Source organism: Rhipicephalus microplus, unplaced genomic scaffold (assembly GCF_043290135.1).
Source record: "Rhipicephalus microplus isolate Deutch F79 unplaced genomic scaffold, USDA_Rmic scaffold_12, whole genome shotgun sequence".
NCBI classification, from domain to species: Eukaryota; Metazoa; Arthropoda; class Arachnida; order Ixodida; family Ixodidae; genus Rhipicephalus; species Rhipicephalus microplus.
This window is the reverse complement of record NW_027464585.1, coordinates 24,272,269-24,296,510: the sequence shown is the minus strand read 5'-3', so window position 1 is coordinate 24,296,510 and position 24,242 is coordinate 24,272,269. Positions and strand designations below refer to the sequence as shown.

Below are 24,242 nucleotides of genomic sequence, written 5' to 3'. Positions count from 1 at the left end.
TGAGCTTTCACCGGCCGGGCCTTAGGTCTCCCGCGAGGGGATGTGCAGGAATATTCAGGAAATTTTGAGCAACAGCACCAGGCTTAAGTGTACACCTACCAAGTGGAATTTCGACAACGTTTCCGCCTACAATGTGCTTGTAGCAAGTGATTAAATCATCGGATTCGAAGCTAAGATCGCTAATGTAGGTCTTTATTGTCACATGGAAGGCTTTTCGTGGAATAGCCGCTGTCTAGGTCTTGAGAACTGCAGGGTCATTCGGAACTTTGAAGAAGTGCCACTGATTGCAAGTGTTTTATTCAGAGGCATAGCCACCTCAACAGTCCGGCGCGCTGCAGGTCGGCATGTCTACCATTTGTACTGCTAACTGACACAAGAATGCTTGATCGTTGTGTCAAATGTGAAACACATTTAGTGAAAAAGCTTTTCCAAATAAAAGTTATTCAGGCACCCTTTGTGTGTCATCTAATGGACTGCGTTCTATTTTAAGTGCGAAGCATTCCTTGGCAAACTACGGCGACTTTGAGCGTATCTGTCTATCTATCTATCTCTCTATCTATCTATCTATCTATCTATCTATCTATCTATCTATCTATCTATCTATCTATCCATCTATCAGTCTATCTATCTATCTATATATATATCTATCTATATCTATTTATCTATCTATCTATCTATCTATCTATCTATCTATCCAGCCACCTACGACTTTTGGCTCTCCTGGCTGTTTGGATAATGGTATCAATACAAAACAAGGTATGGTATAACATGACTGTATGGGAAACATAACACAATAGTCATAACATAAAAAATCAAGATATGTATATTATAAATGTCATAATTTACGTGTAATGGTCTTGGTGTTTTTACAGTTGTTCCATTCACATCATATATGTTTCAAAACTGGTATGTATGACATGACTGCATGGCGAACACAAGCGACAGACCCTAACATCTAAATCATGACGTGCGCGTCATGTAACAACATGACTACATGCCGCACTCATGATGCGCTCGTGGCCGTTTCGCTAACTTTGTATATGCCCAATTCGGTATTACGGGGCATGAATGGATGACGAAGGTAGGTGACTGGTGCAAACATGATAATCATGAGATGCGTGTCATGTAACAACATGACTACATGCCATGCTCATGATGCGTTCGCAGCCGTTTAGTTAGCTTCTCATGAACCGCATTCGGCATTACGGGACGTGAATGGATGACGAAGGTATGGTACTGGTGCAAAGATGATAAACTAGAGATACGTGTCATTCAAAAACATGACTACCTGCTACGCTGATGATGCTCTCGCAGCCGTTTCGCTAGCTTCCCATGTATCAAATTTGGTATTACGTGGCGCTAACGGGTGACAGAGGTAAATGACACGTCCAAACATTATGATCATGACATTCCTGTCATGAAACATGACTATGTCCCACACTCATGATGTGCCCGCGGCCGTTTCGCTACCTTTACATATGCCGAAATTTGGTATTAAGTCACGTGAATGTATGACGAAAGTATGGTACTCGTGCAAACATGATAATCATAAGATGCGTGTCCTGTAAGAACATCGTACACGGCACACTCAGGGCACCAGTACACTTCGACGTGGGCCGGCGCACATGCGTGCCGGCATTCCTTTTATCGCGTCAAGCCGGCGACGCTAAGCCAGACGCCGATATCCACCTAGAAGAGATCAGCGGATCTGCCCACGGACCTTCCCTGTGGATCTGCATGCCATATATTCGCAGGTGCGCGCCGCGCAGCATTGCTTTGACGCATGCGCCTTTGAGCGCACACTGTGTTCCTCCGCCACGAAGAGAGGCAGAAGCGGTGCTGCCTAAGTAACGTCGTCGGCGCGAAATGCAGCATGTCGCATTTCGGGCTGATTGCCACCGGGCTGCGCCGATCGACGCTGGTCGCGCTGGTCGCACCTGGCGTCACACTATAGAGTGCTCGCGTTTTGCTTGCGTGGCGTCGCTGCGCCCAGCCTGCGCGTGCTTCAACGCTGCGTCGGAGTATACTGGGCCCTTCACGACGCGCTCGCCACCGTTTCGCTAGCTCCACATGTGCGAGATTTGGTATCACGAGAAGTAAATACACAATGAAGGTAAATGACACGTCTAAACCTGATAATTACATTATGCATTTTATGTAAAACATGATTTCATGCTACGCTAATAGCGTTCTAGCGGCCGTTTCAACAGTTCCACATACACCAAATTTGGTATTACGTGACGTGAATGAAAAATGAGTGCGAATGACACGTCCAGATATGATAATCATGATATGAGTTACATGTAAAACATGACTACATGTACGCTTGAGGCAGTTTCGCTAGCTCCATAAATACCAAAGTTGGTGTCAGGCCACGTTAATAGATGACGAAGGTAAACTAAACGTCCAAACATAATAATCATAACATGGAAGTCATGTACGGCATAATTTACCTACGCCTCTTAACGTTGTGCTAATTTTGAAGTGACCTATCACCCTTCCTCATTATTGCTTCGCATATAATCGATTCCCACTGAACGTGGGATCCGCCAATTTTTTTCTTAAATCTTTTTCCTTAACTTTTGAAGCCTTTTCGTTAACAAATGAAATAATTTGGCTACAATCCGAAAAGTTTGTGTCTCAAAGGTATATCTTTGCATAAAAATATACCTGTGAAGAAGGAGATGTGCCTGCAGCGAGCAGCAACACCAACGCCCGGCTCTCTCGGCTCGTGCTTTGGTTCACTGCTGTGCTGGTCTCTGCTGGATGGTTCATCACGCTGTCTTGCCGTTGTCGTCAACGACTAATAAACCTCTTCACATTCGGTGGAGGGTGCAATTTATCCCCGTCACTACATCCTGGAGCTGTGAAGCTGCACGCTACCGCCCGTCACGACTGACAACGCCAAACCATCGGCGTCGTCGCTCCAGTACAACTGTCCCGACCATCCTATGCTACGGGACCCGAATGTCTTCAGCGGCGTGGATGGGACCGTCGTGGAAGACTGGCTCGAGCACTACGAGCTGGTGAGCGCCAATAACAAGTGGGGTGAAGCCGACAAGCTGGCCACGTCATAATTTATCTCACTGGCGTCGCAAAATTGCGGTTTAACAACCACAAACACAACATTCCCATATGGAGCGTCTTCAAGGTGTCATGTGCCGAAGTGTTCGGTTGGCCGGCTGTCCGCAAGCAGTGGGCAGAACAGCGCTTGCTCTCAGCAGACTGGAGAAAATTTTACAAGCTATATTGAGGATGTCGTCGACCTTTCTCGACGCGCGAATGACACCATGCCCGAGTCGGACAAAGTCAAACGCATCCTGAAGGGCATCGACGATGGCGCATTTCAAATGCTCTTCGCTAGGAATCCAACTACAGTCTCTGAAGTCGTTAGCTTGTGTCAGAGCTACGACGAGTTCAAGAAGCAACACACTCTGACTCGGCAGCCTCAGCCTGGTGGTGAGTCGCTGTCCAGCTTCGACTCCATGCCTGACAATTCACCATTGCTTCAGCAAGTCCGAGCCTTCGTCCGTGCGGAAGTCGCCCGCCAACCTTCCCTAGTGCCCTTTACTCACGAGACCACCACCCGTCTACCTGCCCCGCTTCGCACTGCTATATCGGAAGAGGTTGCAGGAGCTGTTACCCTTGCGCACTACGAGCCACCTCTATCTAGCCATGCTCACTACCCGGGTGTCGCACAGCCGGTAGGCGCTCCTGTCGCCTATCCGCCAGCCGTTCAGTCTGTGGCCGCGCCTCTAACCTATGCAGCGCAGTCTGTGTCTCCTCCTGTCACCTGTTCGCAAGAGATGCAGCCTGTAGCAGCGCCGTTCACATATGCAGACGCTGTGCGTAGGCTTCCGCAACCACCCTACACCATGCACTCACAGCCCGCACACTTGGCTGCTTATACTGCACCCTTGGCGTCACCACCAGTCGCCAATGCTTGAAGGACGCCCGACAACCCGACCGATTTGCTACGCCTGCTACACTCCCGGACACGTTGCCCGCAAGTGCCGCCGTCGACCTGAGACGTTTGGCAACTATGCGTGGTCGTCGCAACCCGGTAGCCAACCCTTTGCTCAATACGGGCCGGTCTCGTCACCTCGCTATGCCCCTACTGACTACCTTGACTTCCAGCCGCAACGCGCACCCTCTCCTCGTCAACGATCGCCCTCCCCCATGCGTCGCCAGCTCGGACGCTCCGACCAGTAAAACTAAGCCCCGCAGTTCAAGAGGCAAGAACTGCGCCGTTTTTGAACTGGCTAAAACCTCGCTCCTCTCCTGCTAACGTGGTCGCAGTAACTGTTGAAGGCTATTGTACTTTCGCCCTTGCGGACACCGGTGCCGCTGTTTCTGTTATTGCCGCTAATCTCTGCCGTTTATTACGCAAAGTCACGACGCCGCTTTCAGGACTGTTGCTTGACACCGCAAGCGCACAGCCAGTAACGCCTCTTGCAGCCTGCACTGCAAGAGTGTCCATCGAAGGCATTTTTTACATCGTGGAGTTTATTGTTCTCGCTGTCTGTTTGCATGACGTCATCCTCGGGTGGTACTTCTTATCCCGCCATAATGCCGTCATAGACTGCGCACGGGCCAAAATTTAGGTTTTTACTTTTGTGTGTTGTCCCATTGCTGGACGCTCTTCACCAGTCGCCGAAGTTGCTCGTTTATAAAGATACCGATATTCCACCTGGAAATTTCGCACATATTCCCATTTCATGCAACGCCTACACTGACGCTACAGTCTCTTTTTATGCCTTCCGATATCTTCAAATGTCGTCGAGCTTTGCCGCTGCCTTTCGCAACAATTGACCTTGCGGCCGGAAGAAGCAACATGTTCGTAAGCAATCCGCTTTCTACACCTGTCACTTTGCTTGCGGGGGAATGTCTCGGCCGTGTGCAGGATCTCGACCCTTCGTCTTTGGTTGATGTTCGGCATGACTACTGCGACCACCCAAAAGCACTGTCGGCACTCAGGGAGTCGTCCAATGATAGGTTTTCCAGCGCCATCGCCGACCTTCTTACTCCCACCGAACATGCACACCTGCTGGATCTTCTGCATGAGTTCAGGAGTTCTTTCGACTAGAGTATAAAGTTGGGCATGTTGGTAAGACATACTTAATCGACGTAGCGCGTTTTGAAACATAGGACAAGGGAAGGGACAGAAGAGGGTGACATAGGTTTTGTCCTGTGTTTCAAAACGCGCTACGTCAATTAAGCTCTTTAGATTTGTCGCAACTTCAACTGGGCCACACGTCACAAGTCAAACATCATGTTGACACCGCCCTACACCAGCTACTGCGTCAAAGACCATACCGTGTCTCCGCTGAAGAGCACCGCGTCATCAACGATCAATTCGAAGATATGCTTCGTAGAGACATCATTAGACCATCTGACAGTCCCAGGGCGTCTCCCGTCGTCCTGGTGCGTAAGAAAGATGGATCTATTCGATTTTGCGTAGACTATCGTCGTTTAAATAAGATAACCCGCAAGGACGTCTATCCTTTGCCGCGAATTGATGACGCCATCGACATCCTCCACGAAGCGGAATTCTCGTCGCTAGATTTGCGGTCTGGCTACTGGCAGGTCCCAATGGCTGAAGCCAATCGCCAAAAAAACGGCATTTATTACACCAGCCGGACTATACGAATTTAACGTCATGCCTTTTGTGCTTCGTAACGTGCCTGCCACGTTTGAACGTCTTATGGATAGTACGCTACGTGACCTCAAATGGAATAAGTGCCTCTGTTACCTCGACGATGTCGTGGTTTTCTTCCATGACTTTCCTACGCACCTCCTTCGCCTCAGGCACGTTTTGACTTGTCTGACCAACGCTGGCCTGCAGCTTAACCTGAAAAAATGCCGCTTCGCTGCATTCGAGCTCGTCATCGTAGGCCACATTGCGTCGAAGCACGGTGTATTACCTGACCCAGCAAAACTTCGAGCAGTCGCAGAATTTCCCAAGCCGACGACCATGAAAGAACTTCGCAGTTTTTAGAACTATGCTCCCATTTCCGTCGCTTTGTTCGCAATTTTGCATCTATCATGTCACCGTTAACCCAGCTTCTTCGCGGTGACGTGAACCTCTCCTCCTGGTCCCCTGCATGTGACGTTGCCTTCACTACTCTGCGCCTTCTGCTCACCTCCCCACCTATTCTGCGCCACTTCGACCTGACGGCTCCTACTAAAGTGCATACCGACGCCAGTGGCGTCGGTCTAGGCACTGTACTCGCTCAACAAAAGCCCGGCTATTCAGAATACGTTGTAGCCTACGCTAGCCGCTCTCTGACGAAAGCCGAAACTAACTACAGCGTGACAGAAAAAGAGTGTTTGGCTCTGGTGTGGGCGCTTGGAAATTTCCAGCTGTACTTATACGGCCGCCCGTTCAATCTAGTAACTGATCACCACGCACTTTGCTGGCTCTCCACGTTGAAAGACCGTTCTGGCCGCCTTGTGCGATGGGCCCTTCACATCCGGGAGTACGACATTCGCGTCGTATACCGCTGCGGACGCAAACACTCTGACGCTGATGCCCTGTCCCACTCACCTTGACCACCAGATCCGACGTGCGGAAACACTTGCCTCAAGACCTTGTCATCGCTAAATCTCGACTCGATTGCCAACGAACAACGTCTTGGACCATGGATCGCCTCTCTTATCGAATATTTATCTGGCACGCCCAACCTTCCAGTATCTCGATCCCTCCGACGTCAAGCTTTCCCTTTCGCCGTCCGCAATCAACTTCCTCATCGGCGCAACTACGCTCCCGATGGCCGCCGGTGGCTACTGGTCATTCCACGCACTTTATGATCGCAAGTATGCGCCTCTTTTTGCGAGAATCCACAATGTGGCCATGCCGGGGTGTTCAAAACATATGAACTCCTTTGCCATCGCTATTACTGGCGGGGCATGTACAATTTTGTACGCCAATTGGTGCAGTGCTGTCCTGACTGCCAGCAACGCAAATCAACACCGCTACGTGCGACTGGCGCATTGTAGCCACTTCTATGCCCTGCCAAGCCATTTGATCGCGTTGGCGTTGTCCTCTATGGCCCCCTTCCATTGACACCAGATGGCAATCGTTGGATTATAGTGGCAGTTAAACACCTAACACGCTACGCCGAAACAGCCGCTTTGCCGAGGGCTACCGCTCAGGATGTCACCTTTCATTTTACGTCGCTTTATCATTCGACATGGCGCACCTCGAGAGCTTCTTAGTGATAGATACCCACTTTCATCTCCGAGGTTGTCGAATCACTGCTTTCGGAATGCCACGGCATTCATCGGAAAACGACAGCATAACACCCGCAGACTAACGGGCTAACGGAACGGTTCAACCGCACGCTGGGTGTTATGCTCTCAATGTACGTGACATCTGATCATAGCAAATGGGACCGTGTTCTCCCATACGTCACATTCGCATATAACACCGCAATACGAACGACCACGGGATTCTCACCTTTCTTCTTCACGGACGCGAGCCTTCCAATACAATTCATACCCTACTTTCCTACCGTCGTGATGCTTCCGAGTGTCCACCTATCTCCGATGCTGCTCGACAAGCCGAAGAGTGCCACCAGCTCGCCCGTGCGTTCACCTCGGAAGAGCAACAACGCCAGAAATACAACCGTAGCACTTCTCTTCCGGATCCCAGCTATGCCCCAGGTTCTCTTGTGTGGCTTGCCATCCAGTACCAAACTCCGGGACTCTCCTCGAAACTTGTACCCCGGTACGAGGGGCCTTACACCGTTTTGTAGAAAACCTCTCTGGTTAATTTCCTAATTGAACCAGTTTCCCAATCGGACATGCGCCAGCGTGCATGTGACATCGTTCATGTTTCCCGACTGAAACCGTACCATGACCCACTGCCTGAAACTTCTTAAATCGCCAGGATGGCTCCTTTTTGAGCAGGGGTGTTTGTGAAGAAGAAGATGTGCCTGCAGCGAGCAGCATCGCCAACGACCGGCTCTCTCGGCTCGTGCTTCGGTTTACTGCTGTGCCGGTCTCTGCTGGATGGTTCTTCACGCTGTCTTGCCGTTGTCGTTAACGGCTTATAAACCTCTTCACATACCATTTATGTCGGCTGTGCCAGCTGTGAGCCCTGATAGCTCCCCGATATAAAATATACTGTGGCGCTAATTCGCGCTAGGCTGTCAGTACGGCTAATCTATTTTCTCTTAGCTGTTCAAAAAGAAGCAAAACCGTTTCTAGTTATGTTATTACACTCATTTTATACGATGTGGAGTATTAACAGGCTTCTTCGCTTCGAATCTTCCGTAACCTGAAGGTGCAGACGAACGCTACTTATTCCCGAGACATAGGCAGAATTTTTTTTCGGGGGCTAGGGGCGCCACCTTGATTCGAAGTGGGTGTGAGACAGGCAGGTGAGGTCAAGTGTCACTTTTTGCAGTAAAAATACTAGCGGGTCAGATTCGGGGGGGGGGGGGGGGGGCACAGGCCTGGTGGGGCATCTCCTGAGCACCCCACTGATTCATTGCAGGCACAGAATCAATCATACAATTGTTAGGTACAGGCGCGGCTTTTATTTATTCCTACGTAGTGTTTATTCGGCTCTCGTCTAGCTGATTTAGCTAAAATCCGCGTATTCGAAAACGAATTTTTCACTGTTTTGCATGCAGAAGTTGCTGACGACGCTCTTTCACAGATCCTAAATAAGGTTTCTAGATGAAACACTTGATGGATATGTGGGGTTTAACGTCCCAAAGCCACCATATGATTATGAGACACACCGTAGAGGAGTTCTGCGGAAATTTCGGCCCCTGTGGTTTATTAACGTACGCCTAAATCTGAGGACACGGGCCTAAAGCAATTCCGCCTCCACCCGAAATGCAGCTGCCGCAGCCGAGGCCCGATGCCGCGACCTGCGGGTCAGCAGCCGAGTACCTTAGCCACTAGACCAGCGTGGCGGGGCTTCGATGAAACAAGTTTCCAAGGTAGCGTCACTCAATGTTCTCAAGCCGTCCTCCTCCCTCTCTGGCTTACCCCTCCATTTCTCTGAAATCCGCATCGGTAATCGATGCATTTCTTGCACGTTATCTTGCACATGGATAGTGCTGTAATTTATAATAATGCGAAAAGGTTCAAAACGAGTGCGCATGCACATATGGCTGCAGCTGGATTCTCGTCGTGGCGAAAGACGAAATCGTAGCCAGGACATAAATTGAAGAAGCCGAACGTTCAAGTGTGCGCCAAGATGGCCAAAATTGTTTCGTGGTGCTAGTTCAATGCAATATCCGTGTTTTTTAACAACTCTGAGTTGCCGTAAAAACAACAGAAAACAGTTTCGTTCTCTTCAACTTACCTCGTGCTATCCTAGATGAAGCACACGGTGACGTGTAGCTATAAAACATTTACCTCGAATACTTTCGTGCAACTCCGTCGACGTACGTCGACGTGGATATGCGAAGCGAGTTTATTAGTAACGCCACGTGCGCGTCTAATGCGCGTATAGTGCACGCCAGTTGTTAAAAATATCTGTGCGTATGCACGTATACAAAGCAGCTGAAGTGTGTAATCAACGCACCTTCGGAAACATTTCACGTTTGACCAGTTGACCAGAACGCGGCATAAAGAAGCCGAAACACGCTGCTTCGGGACACCTCACCAGTAGAATTCTCCCTTTTCAGGAAGTTCCACGCACCACACCGAAATCACCTGGCAGAACGATTGTCCAAGAGGGACATTAACAAAAAAAAATGTCAGTGCAGAGCTGCTAGTCAAGCGTTTGTACCAATATGGCCATGGTTTTTTTTTTGCGTGTGCACAAGTCGGCTGTAATCACTCGTCACGACGTCACGCCCTCTGGTCACTGACAGGATCCATTAAGAAGCGCGTTCACTGTGTCACAGCGCAAACAAAACACATTCAGAGAGCTGCACTAGTTATACCTGGATGAACTACGATGTACGACGTGAGACGCCATGGCTACCGGTGTAAAACAGCCCCGCCGCGGAGGTCTAGTGGCTAAGATACTCGGCTGCTGACCCGCAGGTTGCGGGATGCAATCCCGGCTGCAGCGGCTGCATTTCCGATGGAGGCGGAAATGTTGTAGGCCCGTGTGCTCAGATTTGGGTGCACGTTAAAGAACCTCAGGTGGTCGAAATTTCTGGAGCCCTCCACTATGGTGTCTATCATAATCACATGGTAATTTGGGGACGTTATCATTATAATTTGGGGACGTTATCAATCAATCGACCGGTGTAAAACATAGAACTGCACAATGTTGCCAATTGAGTAACACGCATCCCGCTGGCTTTTGCGTTGTACCGTTTATGTTCGTATAGGTAACCGCTTATTATACGACTGATTTCTTTCCATTTTGTTTCATTTACATCTATCTATTCACCGCAGCTACTGAACCAAAACATTCACTTTTCTCATGAATATTTCGAATCACCAATGGGGCGCTTTAAGAACATAAGCGAACAGGAAAGGGGAACATGTTGCTACCTTGGAAACTTCTTTTATCTAGGGACCTTAATCCCAAAGCGGTAGCAGTGACACCCCTGCGCGGGTTATGGGAGCGGGCCGCTCTTTGCCTAACTGACAATACTTTACCAAACTGACAATACTTAAAAACGTTGACCTGACTAAGCAGTATTCCGCCGAGCTTGCGGCTACGTTAGTATTGCTTTTGCCATAGACTAACTTCAGAGAATCACCACTCGAATACGTGTTGTACTGCACGGAAGGTTGCTTTGCTTATTGTTGCCACCGGTTTGATTACTAGAAAATAAGCGTATTCGGGATAGTTCGCGTCATTAGGGTCATTTCAAAATATCCCACTCGGGGTGCATATAGTGTCGTACATTTATCTTTGTTTCTCGATTAGTAGAGCATTGCTGTTGTTATTATTTACGAATTAGTTCATTGCCAACATTTATACTTTTACGTCAAGTAAACGTCAATAATACGTCAATTGTTAATTGCGTTTTCTTGTCCCTTTACTGTCTCTCGATAAAGCTAGTCATTGCACAAGCTTTTTATGACCACTCTTTTGTTTTCCTGATAGATAATTAAAGAGAAAAGTACAATTTAAAATATTAAACTTTAGCAAATAATAAGTCCCGCGGTATTTGTATACTGTGGAGCTTCTTTCTGTTTACCTTCCTCTGTGCCTTCGAGTGCTATTTGGGAATAATCAAATTGAATTTACACTCGCATAACCGTACTGTACAGTCTGATACAGCTTTAGCAGTCTGCGGCTTCAAAGGCTGCCTTCACTAATGCCCTCTAGCGTGGCTTGATGAGCTGGTCACCCCTCCTCTACATAGCTTTGCAGAGCGGCACTATTCGTTTTGTCACGGAGGCGATCGGCTGCCGTGCTTAAGTCATCTAAGTGGTGCTTCTCCAGATTCTGATTCTGAGTAGTTTCCCAAGCGAATAAAACGAGAGGCATAACGCAGTAGCGCGGGTCTGGTTACCAGGTTATTCTCCATGAGCCACTCCATTGTAAGGACTGGGACGCCAGCGAGCATGCCCACAAGCAGGAACTGGCAGGCGAACTTGGCCTGGACGTTGTAATTGCTCGCCAGGTCGTCTACAAAGTCCTGAAGGGTGACGAACGTGGCTACTAGTACGCCCAGCAAGACACATGGCGTCCACAGGCTCCAGCAGCGAATCCAGTAGTTGCTCAGGGTCCCTTGCTCCATGAAGCGCACGTCGAATAGTAACCTGTCAACGCCGTAGCCCCAGACAAAGGATAGCGTTTCCATGCAGGCCACCAGGAGTACAGGAATCTGCGCAATTTCATTGACGAAAAAGCTTGCAGGACCCTCAAGCTTCACCTTTAAGAGCAAAAGGTGGTCGGAACATGTTCAAATTCTCTTTTCAACCACTGGCAACGCTTCGCTTCTCACCTGACCCTTGAACCGCAAAGAACGAACTGGCTGAATGCGTAACATTGGCTGTTTTAAACTATCTTATGTTGTATTGGGTTGGCCGCTCTGGTCCTCTGGCTAGATGCAAAGCCAGCACGCAATCAGAACGTGAGAGGCAGCGTGCGAACCGAACACTACGGCGATCTTTTAGCGCTTAGAGCAGCTGAAGTCCTTTTAGTCCCGAAAACGAACACTGGCGCCGCTGCGGTTGCTGTGTTGTGACGTCACGGCAGGGGCTCGCCTGCTCCGCCAGCGCTTGTTGCCTTTTTCTGCGCCTGCTGTGTACACGCTCTTTAACGATATGTTGATGAATATCCATCAATTTCGTGGCACTAATTTCTCAACATACAAGATGCCAGGCTTCACAACTAGTGAAAGTTTTTAAAACTGTAAGAAATTTTCATAGTTTAGCTAAGCATAGGCAGACTACCACCCCATTGAAAGATTGATGTGAACATGGTGTTGCAGGAGAAGACGTTCGTTTTTTTTTGATCTCGTACACCACAGAACGTGTGTTAAGAAATTATGCTAAGTTGTAGTAACGTTATAAAAACTATGCATCGACTCCAGGCTTAGGACATCTCTGTGCCGAAGTATAAGAAATTAAATAGGGACGTTTTCAATTCACTAAATACATTGCGCTTTACCGTGCAAGTTATGCCTGCATCTGTGAATGCTCTAATTTATTTCAAAGAACTGCGCTTTCCCCAGCAGGAGACATTACATAAATATGACAGCCATCAGCACTTACATAGCATATTCATCAAACAAACAAAGCAATACTCTCGCACACACAACGATTTTTGAAAAAAAGTGATATATTTTCGTCCACTCTAATCATATGTGCAGGTTTCTTCTCAGCAGTCGCCAGGGATTATGTAGTCCTATATACTGATTTGCGTGACATGCTGGAGTGTCCTACCACCGCCTCGAAAGCACTAATGTGAGCTTCACGTGGGAGCACGGCTGACACCAACGATTTCAACACAAAAGTCAGAAAGTCGAAATTAACTCTTTTTATGGTGAAATTTGAAAGTTGAAAGTTGAAATTGAATTCACCACAACGATACACCGTGATTTACACAAACAAGAAACAATCGTGGCATGGAAAGTAGGAAAAAAGCTGCGCTATAGCAGCTTGACTAGCCCCACCTCCCATTTGTACAAGGCAACAGAAACAATGGCACACCAAACTCCATACGGTGCTCACGTGTGATTGCAAGGAAAAAGAAAAAAAATAACATTATAGTGGTTGTTTATGAAGTACAGAATAGATGCACACTTGGGTGTTTACAAACAAACAATTATTGGGAAAAAAGGCAACCAAAATAAGACGCTATAGCAGAAAGGGGTACACTTAAAATTTCATGCATTTACAAGTACTGGGTGCAATTTTTCTGGGTTTATAACTCCTTATACAAACAGGTTTAATATATCACTACTTGAAAGGAGACGCAATTGCTGTTCTGTGAGCTTGAACGTATTTAGTATATGGGGAACAGAGTGCTTTAGCATTTGGAGTCCGTAATTTGTTCGCGGTCGGGGGATGTGCCAGTGTTCAGAACTCCTCATCGGACGCAACAAAATTTTCGGCTGTAAATGTGCTAAGCCTCTCAGGTTTGCGCCATTCTTTCGAATTTCAGACCTGAAAGACAACAACAAGTTATGTTCATATGCAACACAAAATTTTAAAACTTTAAACTTGACAGATAAATGGGATGTGTGTTCTCTGTGACCTATATTTGCAACAGCCCGTAAAGCGGTTTTTTGAAGTGTATACAACTTTTGTTTTGATGTTTCAGTTCCAGAAGCCCATACCAACTGACAATAGCGTAGATGAGAACAAAAAAGCGTATTAAATATAAGAAGTTTCTGGGGGAGCGGTAGAAACGACTGACACCTTCTCAGCACGCCAAGGGCTTTTCTTAGCTTAATACACCATTGTTCAGTGTGAGAATTCCTGAACATATGTTGATGAAAGATGACGCCCAAAGTTTTGACAGTCTCTGAAAGTTCGATATTGAAATTATTTAGCATCAGTTTTTGTGTGTACGTACATGTCATTCCTTTCGCACGGAAAAGAACGGCCTTGGTTTTAGAGCTGTTGATCTGTAACGAATTTTGGCAGGACCATTTCGAAAAATTGACTAACGTTTTATTAGCTACTTTTATCAAATCGTCTATATTTGTTCCCGTAAAGAATAAGCTTGTAACATCTGCATAAATAATGTACGTTATTGAGTGATCCACATTTAAAATATCATTGATATAAAGGTTAAATAGAAGAGGTCCTAATATGCTTCCCTGTGGTACACCGCGTTTGATTTTTTTGGCCATAGATGTTTGCCTATTTATAGATACACATTGGTACTGATCACTAAGGTAGCTTTCTATTAAATCGAGCGCGATGCCTCTAATCCCGTAATAAAACAATTTTTCTAACAAGGTTTGGTGGTCAATTCTGTCGAACGCCTTCGTAAAGTCTATGAATACACCTAATGTTAGCTTTGTTGCTTCAATGTTGCCCAGTATAAACTCTCTTTGATGCAACAGCGCTGTCTCCGTCGATACGCCAGACGTGAACCCATATTGTGCTGTTGTAATCACAGAATGCGAGCCCAAAAATTTATACAATCTAGTGAAAATGATTTTTTCTAGAGCCTTTGAAAATATAGGTAATACCGATATTGGCCGGTAATTACTCATTTCATTTTTGTCACCACCTTTATAAAGCACGGCAGCTTTGGCATTTTTCATCCGCTTAGGGAACCTACCTGTGCTTAAAACAATATTATAGATATGCGTCAGGCAGGGTGATAATAAATCAATAACAAAGATAACCGGTTCCATTTTTATGCCGTCAATGTCCTCACTTTTGCTTTTTTAAAGTTTCATGAAAACGTTGTTTACCTCAGTTTGCTCCGTAGGGTCAATAAATATCGAGGGGGCTATAGGTGCTGGCATGTAACTTAATGCATTTCTGTCGTAAGTACTTTCTGACAAAGAAGTAAAGTACCCACTGAATTTATTGGCTAATGCTTTTCCTTTAAATATATGATTATCAATTGTAATTTCGTTGACACCGGGCGTCCTATTACTTGAAGATATATTTGTGTTTAGTTTTTTCCACATTTGCTTGACATCTACAATGCCGTTAAATATAGTATGGTAATAGTCGCGTTTGGCTTGCCTTAAAGTTTTTGAAAGACTGTTTCTGTAGGCCCTAAACGCTTTCAGGGCATTCAAATCGCGATTTTTCAAGAACACCTGGTACAGTCTGTTTTTCGTACGTATCATTTTCAATATACTTAACGTTACCCAAGGCTTACGTGCGCGGTTTGGCTTAGTTATTTCTTTGTCCGGAAAGTGTTTTTTATATACCGAAGAAAAAATTTCTATGAAATGGTCATATGCAGTATCAGCCGTAGAGCACGCAAAAACTGCGTTCCAGCTTGTTCTGGCGAGTTCATCTCGGAACTGCGACAGTGTAACCGCGTTGATGTCTTGATATATTATATTTACAATGAATTCTTTTGCCGTATTGTACGTATCAGTTACTAAATAGATAGGCAAGTGGTCGCTAAGTGTCACAATAATGGTACCAGAAAATAGGTCATTAATTGCTAGGTTTGTAATAAAAAGGTCGATAAGAGTTTAACTAGTTGCAGTGATACGTGTGGGGGTGGTTATTACATTAACAAAAAATGGGAATCGAGAATCGCAGATAATTCGCCCTGTTTAGGAGTTTTTGTCAGCATATCAATGTTTAGGTCACCTCCTAAACTTGAAGAGTATTGGTTTACGTTTACAAACGAGAAAATAGCCTCTAGAAACGTGAAAAATTCGCTCAAGTTACCATCAGGTGGCCTATACACGACAGCAAATACAAAATTGTCGCATTTTGTACAAATTACCTCAATGTCCGTTGTGGACCAAGAAAAGTCATCGAGGAGGTCATAGGTAAATCCCAGTTTTGTGAACATGCATACGCCGCCTCCCCTTTTCAATTTCCTATTCAAAGAAACGGCACTGTAGCCGTCTAAGTGTATGGTATCAAGATCAGAGTACCACGTCTCGGTCAGCATAATAACAGAGAAGGAAAACCCGAACACGTTTATTAAAATGCAAAAGTCATCATATTTTTGGCGTAATGACTGCATGTTCATATGTAAAAATGTTAATGGTGATTTACACTTTTCAACAATATCCTCTTGAGTGTGGTTGGACTAATACAAGATAAAGTCATTGCTGATTATTATGGGTCAACATAGAAGTGCTGTCAGTTTGCAGAAAAGTAGTGACATACTTCCAAATGAGAACCAGACAACGAAAAATATCACTTTGCCTACAGATTTCATCAACAAGGCCAGAAAAACGCAGCCAAGTTGTTTCCCAACTCATGTCGCGATACAGGCATAGACGCAAACAATCCAGAAAATAGCAAAAGCGGCAACTACAAACCAGTACTTCGAAAATTAAAGCATACAAGACAAAAAAATAAAAAAAGCAGGCAACAAATATCGAAAATAGAACAAATGTGTGGCGAACAGCGCATGCGCATATGGCCTTTGCTCCGGGTAGACTGTCGCAACATATACAACTATGTGTCTCCTTAACACATATGAACGGCATGATAAGATGCGCCATAGCACCAAAAAGGGCTCCATCAAAGCTTGGAACATTGGTCTTATTTTCCAGCTTTCATAATGGATTGACCATTTTAGCAACGTCCCCACTGCATGAAATCTTTATTTTTGGAGCGTTGTCCATGCGCCGTGCGAAAATTTTGCCATATTGCACCCAAACGTATTTCCAACCAGTTTCGCGTTTGCGTGCAGTAGCCTGACCTAGTAGACGTTTCAGCTCTGGGCATAGGTGCTCGTCAACAAAGAACGGCTCCTCCGAGTCAAAGCCTACGTCAGAGCCCTTGAGCCGGGCAGCACGCGCATTCTCGAGGAAACAGTCCCTCTTCTGTCTCCGTGCGAACTGAACTACTACGTTCTTTTTTGTTAGATTGGAGGTTGGTACTCTGTGCACCGACTGAAAATCGGCTTCCTCAAGTGGTACACCTACTTTCTCGCTAAGTTTGATCACTGTATCTATAAGGATTTCAGTGGCGTTGTACGGGATACCTTTGAGCTCCACATTTGCATTACGAGAATACTGCTCAAGGTGTAGCAGCCTACTCTCATGATCTTTCACCTTTTGAGCAAGATCAGCGCACGTGGCCTCTAGCATAGCGTTGGTCGGCTTGAGCTTTACATTTTCAGCCTTTACTTCTTCACAATCAGTATTTAAGGAAGCCACAGAGGACCTAATTTCCCTCAGCTCATTACGAAAGTCTCGCTCGAGTGTTTCCTTGAAGCCTTTAAACTCAGCCCGTAATTCACGCTTAAGTTCCTCGAAAAGTGCTCTTATCTCTTTTGCCTTGTCTCAACGAGTCAGTACAGACAACAGAACACTTGTGGCAGCACCAGCAGCAGCAAAACAAAACAGGCAAAAATTCAAGAAACAAGCAGGAATTTGGGCACAAACCTGCGTGAAAGATGTGTAGCGTTTTAGTCCTCGAGCTTCGCTGCCGCCTCTGCTGCCATGTGAAAGACGGGGGCGTTGTTCAGTCAATTTGTAGTTTTTCGTCGGGGTTGAGGAACCAATGCGAGTCGATGGTCCAGGCAGCGTCACAATCACACGAGGGCTGACGTGGAATGGCCTTTCTTGAAGTAGATTAAGATAGCTGGGCTGATATCAGCGCATCCAAACCGCCGCACGATGCCGGAACGAAATATTCCACAGCCCTGCGTGAAAGATGTGTAGCATTTTAGTCCTCGAGCTTCGCTGCCACCTCTGCTGCCATGTGAAGGACGGGGGCGTTGTTCAGTCAATTTGTAGTTTTTCGTCGGGGTTGAGGAACCAATGCGAGTCGATGGTCCAGGCAGCGTCACAATCACACGAGGGCTGACGTGGAATGGCCTTTCTTGAAGTAGATTAAGATAGCTGGGCTGATATCAGCGCATCCAAAGCGCCGCACGATGCCGGAACGAAATATTCCACAGCCCTGCGTGAAAGATGTGTAGCATTTTAGTCCTCGAGCTTCGCTGCCGCCTCTGCTGTCATGTGAAGGACGGGGGCGTTGTTCAGTCAATTTGTAGTTTTTCGTCGGGGTTGAGGAACCAATGCGAGTCGATGGTCCAGGCAGCGTCACAATCACACGAGGGCTGACGTGGAATGGCCTTTCTTGAAGTAGATTAAGATAGCTGGGCTGATATCAGCGCATCCAAAGCGCCGCACGATGCCGGAACGAAATATTCCACAGCCCTGCGTGAAAGATGTGTAGCATTTTAGTCCTCGAGCTTCGCTGCCGCCTCTGCTGCCATGTGAAGGACGGGGGCGTTGTTCAGTCAATTTGTAGTTTTTCGTCGGGGTTGAGGAACCAATGCGAGTCGATGGTCCAGGCAGCGTCACAATCACACGAGGGCTGACGTGGAATGGCCTTTGTTGAAGTAGATTAAGATAGCTGGGCTGATATCAGCGCATCCAAACCGCCGCACGATGCCGGAACGAAATATTCCACAGCCCTGCGTGAAAGATGTGTAGCATTTTAGTCCTCGAGCTTCGCTGCCGCCTCTGATGCCATGTGAAGGACGGGGGCGTTGTTCAGTCAATTTGTAGTTTTTCGTCGGGGTTGAGGAACCAATGCGAGTCGATGGTCCAGGCAGCGTCACAATCACACGAGGGCTGACGTGGAATGGCCTTTCTTGAAGTAGATTAAGATAGCTGGGCTGATATCAGCGCATCCAAAGCGCCGCACGATGCCGGAACGAAATATTCCACAGCCCTGCGTGAAAGATGTGTAGCATTTTAGTCCTCGAGCTTCGCTGCCGCCTCTGCTGTCATGTGAAGGACGGGGGCGTTGTTCAGTCAATTTGTAGTTTTTCGTCGGGGTTGAGGAACCAATGCGAGTCGATGGTCCAGGCAGCGTCACAATCACACGAGGGCTGACGTGGAATGGCCTTTCTTGAAGTAGATTAAGATAGCTGGGCTGATATCAGCGCATCCAAACCGCCGCACGATGCCGGAACGAAATATTCCACAGCCCTGCGTGAAAGATGTGTAGCATTTTAGTCCTCGAGCTTCGCTGCCGCCTCTGATGCCATGTGAAGGACGGGGGCGTTGTTCAGTCAATTTGTAGTTTTTCGTCGGGGTTGAGGAACCAATGCGAGTCGATGGTCCAGGCAGCGTCACAATCACACGAGGGCTGACGTGGAATGGCCTTTCTTGAAGTAGATTAAGATAGCTGGGCTGATATCAGCGCATCCAAACCGCCGCACGATGCCGGAACGAAATATTCCACAGCCCTGCGTGAAAGATGTGTAGCATTTTAGTCCTCGAGCTTCGCTGCCACCTCTGCTGCCATGTGAAGGACGGGGGCGTTGTTCAGTCAATTTGTAGTTTTTCGTCGGGGTTGAGGAACCAATGCGAGTCGATGGTACAGGCAGCGTCACAATCACACGAGGGCTGACGTGGAATGGCCTTTCTTGAAGTAGATTAAGATAGCTGGGCTGATATCAGCGCATCCAAACCGCCGCACGATGCCGGAACGAAATATTCCACAGCCCTGCGTGAAAGATGTGTAGCATTTTAGTCCTCGAGCTTCGCTGCCGCCTCTGCTGCCATGTGAAGGACGGGGGCGTTGTTCAGTCAATTTGTAGTTTTTCGTCGGGGTTGAGAAACCAATGCGAGTCGATGGTCCAGGCAGCGTCACAATCACACGAGGGCTGACGTGGAATGGCCTTTCTTGAAGTAGATTAAGATAGCTGGGCTGATATCAGCGCATCCAAACCGCCGCACGATGCCGGAACGAAATATTCCACAGCCCTGCGTGAAAGATGTGTAGCATTTTAGTCCTCGAGCTTCGCTGCCGCCTCTGCTGCCATGTGAAGGACGGGGGGCGTTGTTCAGTCAATTTGTAGTTTTTCGTCGGGGTTGAGGAACCAATGCGAGTCGATGGTCCAGGCAGCGTCACAATCACACGAGGGCTGACATGGAATGGCCTTTCTTGAAGTAGATTAAGATAGCTGGGCTGATATCAGCGCATCCAAACCGCCGCACGATGCCGGAACGAAATATTCCACAGCCCTGCGTGAAAGATGTGTAGCATTTTAGTCCTCGAGCTTCGCTGCCGCCTCTGCTGCCATGTGAAGGACGGGGGCGTTGTTCAGTCAATTTGTAGTTTTTCGTCGGGGTTGAGGAACCAATGCGAGTCGATGGTCCAGGCAGCGTCACAATCACACGAGAGCTGACGTGGAATGGCCTTTCTTGATTGATATGTGGGGTTTAACGTCCCAAAACCACTATATGATTATGAGAGACGCCGTAGTGGAGGGCTCCGGAAATTTAGACCACCTGGGGTTCTTTAACGTGCACCCAAATCTGAGTACACGGGCCTACAACATTTCCGCCTCCATCGGAAATGCAGCCGCCGCAGCCGGGATTCGAACCCGCGCCCTGCGGGTCAGCAGCCGAGTACCTTAGCCACTAGACCACCGCGGCGGGGCGAATGGCCTTTCTTGAAGTAGATGAAGATAGCTGGGCTGATATCAGCGCATCCAAACCGCCGCACGATGCCGGAACGAAATATTCCACAGCCCTGCGTGAAAGATGTGTAGCGTTTTAGTCCTCGAGCTTCGCTGCCGCCTCTGCTGCCATGTGAAGGACGGGGGCGTTGTTCAGTCAATTTGTAGTTTTTCGTCGGGGTTGAGGAACCAATGCGAGTCGATGGTCCAGGCAGCGTCACAATCACACGAGGGCTGACGTGGAATGGCCTTTCTTGAAGTAGATGAAGATAGCTGGGCTGATATCAGCGCATCCAAACCGCCACACGATGCCGGAACGAAATATTCCACAGCCCTGCGTGAAAGATGTGTAGCGTTTTAGTCCTCGAGCTTCGCTGCCGCCTCTGCTGCCTCTGTGCACTCATGGATGTCGTGCACGCAGTGGCGAAACCAGGGTATGGCTCACTGAGCCTGTCCCCTACCTCCCAAAATTTATCTCCATTCAGAGGGAACAAAGACCAATTTAAATGGATGCCCCCCTCCCCCCCGCGAAAAACGATTTCAGCCTATAGGCTTCTGAGCCCATGTGAACAATATTCGCCTCGACGAGGCCACGACTGGTCTCGCAGGCCCTGTCCATTAACAAACTGCAAGGAACTTTAAGTCAAGTAATAAACTGCAAGGAACTTTAACATATGAGGTGAGTATATAAACTGGTAGTTAAGAAGGCGAACGCACCGTTGCTACGATTTTGAACGAAGACAGACTCCGACCGCAACGGGAATTTCCACGTCTAACCTCTACCGCACTTAACCTTACTAATTTCCGCCAACGAAAGCTTCAAAATCATTGCGAGGGAAATGAATCTAAACAATGTGTAGAGTAAGCAAGTACTCGAGAAAAATACACAACAGCGGTGGCGTTAATCTCGGGCGAGGGCCTTTCGGAATATGTTGCGGTACTCAGTGCTTCACACGAGTGCGGGGCTTGATACACTTGTGAAATTGCTGTCCGTAGGTACGTGGATTCTTCCGGTAAAAGTTATTCTAGGGGAGAACAAGCCAAAGAATCACCATTTCATATCTCAACCTTATAATGTAAATATGGTGTCTTAATTCCTTTTCAAAATCCTATGATTTTGAAAAGGCAATGAGTTTTTTGTATCTAAAGAGAAACGTGTTTTTGGTTTTCACACCCGTCTAAATTCGGCTGTCGTCACCACAAATTAACTCCATCATCAGGGTTACCAGAGTGACACAGAGTTTTTCACTCATCTCACATTGCTATGCGACCCAGTGCGTGATTGCGATAAAAGCAAAAATACACTTTTTATTGTTTTACCTCAAACATTCCTAAATCTAATTTCCTCATTTATCTGCAGCTTGAGACAAGCAAAAGGTGAACGCAAACATTAGAACAGCGTACGACGCGAGTGCATCATTATGTAGGCGCGCCGCGGCTTGCTTTGAAGAGTTTGTGCCGTGAAGTCATCCGCCAGGCGGCGCCGCTCCATTTTCTCTGGGCTAATACCATAGTTTCTCAATATACACAAGAGGGAACTCAGGCGCTAGTGTCTATGGGAGCTGCAATGCACAGCGCTTCAGCGAGCATGGGAGTGATGGGTAGTAGACACATTTGTCTAAACTTCGTACTTCTGGCCTGCTTTTGGCTCCGTGTGTGTTCGTGTGGCTTGGAGCTGTTTTTTCACAAAACAAAAATCACCAAATGTTATGCGGTTGCGCTTCACCATTTTATTTTTTTACACTTACTTTCCAAATCGGCTCACGAAGTTCGAAAGGGTTCGTTCTTTCTTTGAAATCAAAACCGTAACCAACAATAAACGAAGCCTCAAGTACGATTCGCCGCCCGCAAGTACGAAGACTAGGCAAATGTGTGTACTACCCATCATTCCCATGATCGCTGAACGATCGCTGCGCCAGAGTGCCCTCTAGTTAATTTTGAGAAACTCTATGGCTAATACCATAGAGTAACACAAAAATGACAAAAGTGGTCACTCAGGCTAAAAAGCGGCTGAGCTACGCAGCTTCACCCCAGCCGTAAGATGGCAACACACCACTTACTGCTTCAAGGAAACGCACGTACTAGTTATTTACTGCAGTACATTTTCTAGTGCTATACACGTCTACTTGTTTTTGCGTGTATTATAGTGACATGAATCCGTCTTTATTGTTTGCGATTGTACGGTGCGATAACGTCGGGCTGGGATCAGGCTTGAATCGGACGCGAGAGAAGTGCACATGGCGCCGACGCCACGGCAACGTTGTTACGCTCCGTGTTCATGAGCATTTGCGGCAATGAAGAAGTACGGGCAGCAGTAGGGAGATACCATAAAAGATGAGCGGTAACGTGTCTGGCGTGCGTCGTGGTCTTCGCTTGTTTCGGCTGCCTCTCAGCTTCGCTACTGGTAGGTACGAACGCCATCAATACTATCCATGGTGATAAGGGCTGCAGCGCGAGCACGAAGGTGCTAGAAGAAACGTGAAACGAAAGGCAAGGCAAGGAAAGCAAAGAGGACAACACGAGCGCTGACTACCAACTGAATTTTATTTTTCGCAGCACACATGACAATATATACAACAGGCAACCATTTCAGAGCACACGTGAGCAACGTGACATATTCTGGGGAAGTGTCTGATAAAAATAAGGTACAATGATAAAATGGCTAACCCTAATCTAAAAGCGCGAACTCTTTGTCATGGAAGACCACCGAAGGCTGGCTCACGTATCCGTCAGCATGTTTTCTAATATAATACGCCTCAGCTATTTCACGGGTTAATTTGTCCATATGGCGTACCAGCACACTCACGCCCAGAAATCGAGGCTGGCACCCGCAGCTTTTACAGGGCAAAACGAGGTTTGAACTTATTCCTTTGCATACATCATTCATATGCTCTCCTAAACTTCTATTAATGCATCACCCAGTTTGGCCGATATAACAACGACCGCACATTAAAGAAAGCATGTAGACAACACCAACAGCGCAATCTATAAATTTATTTATGTGTTTTACGGCGCACGTCCAACTTTTTGTGGTGGTTCCACTGAGGCGCTCATTCGTCATTCCGCCAATCTGACCTGCTTTGCACGGGGCTGATAAAACTACATCAACACTATATCTCGAGCCTACCTTTTTCAAACCATGAGATATATTGAGGAAGTATGGAATGACTGCAACTCTTTTTCGCTCTTTATTTCCTCCTGCCTCTTGTAGTTTTTGTTTGATTTTCTGTAACAAAGTTTCGCACACAGAAGAAGTTACAGATTTTGGTAGTCCCACTTACATAATTCTGTTAATCAGCATTGTTACAATATCAGTCATCTTGGCCAGGCATGACTTAGATAAGCCAGCACTTACAGCCGACGAAGCAATAGCTCTCCTGACCAGTTTTGTGTGGCAGGAAGAATAGTTTAACAAGGGTTTAACACTTCGCGGTTGGTATTCCAAGCATACGTGATTTGAAAACAATCTATTATTAATATTTAAGAACCTCTATGATCCCTGTTGGGGAACTTCGCAAGTGAAGTCTAGCCCACCTCCGTGTGTTTTAAAAGCACTCAATACAAGTTCAGCCGGGTTTTTCTTATTCGTTACGGAAGGCAGCAGAAAAATTAAATAGTCGTTCACATATCTGAACGCTGTTTGTACCAAATCTACGAGTTTTTCATTGAGGATGGTGTCAATCTTGGCAAGAAAAATGTCACTCAAAACCGGGGCGACCCTTGACCCAATGCAGACTCCCTTAACTTTTGTTTCGTGGGGAGGGTCTCT

General features: G+C 47.0%; 1 protein-coding gene across 1 annotated transcript in view; it reads right to left on the bottom strand.

Moving 5' to 3' along the window:
- LOC142783802 (sodium-dependent nutrient amino acid transporter 1-like) overlaps window positions 1-24,242 on the bottom strand; it is a 441,630-nt gene that overhangs the window by 69,052 nt on the left and 348,336 nt on the right. The window contains exon 8 of the mRNA XM_075882414.1: window positions 11,445-11,759. Within this exon, the coding sequence (XP_075738529.1) occupies window positions 11,445-11,759 (315 nt within the window). The remainder of the gene's footprint in view (window positions 1-11,444; window positions 11,760-24,242) is intronic.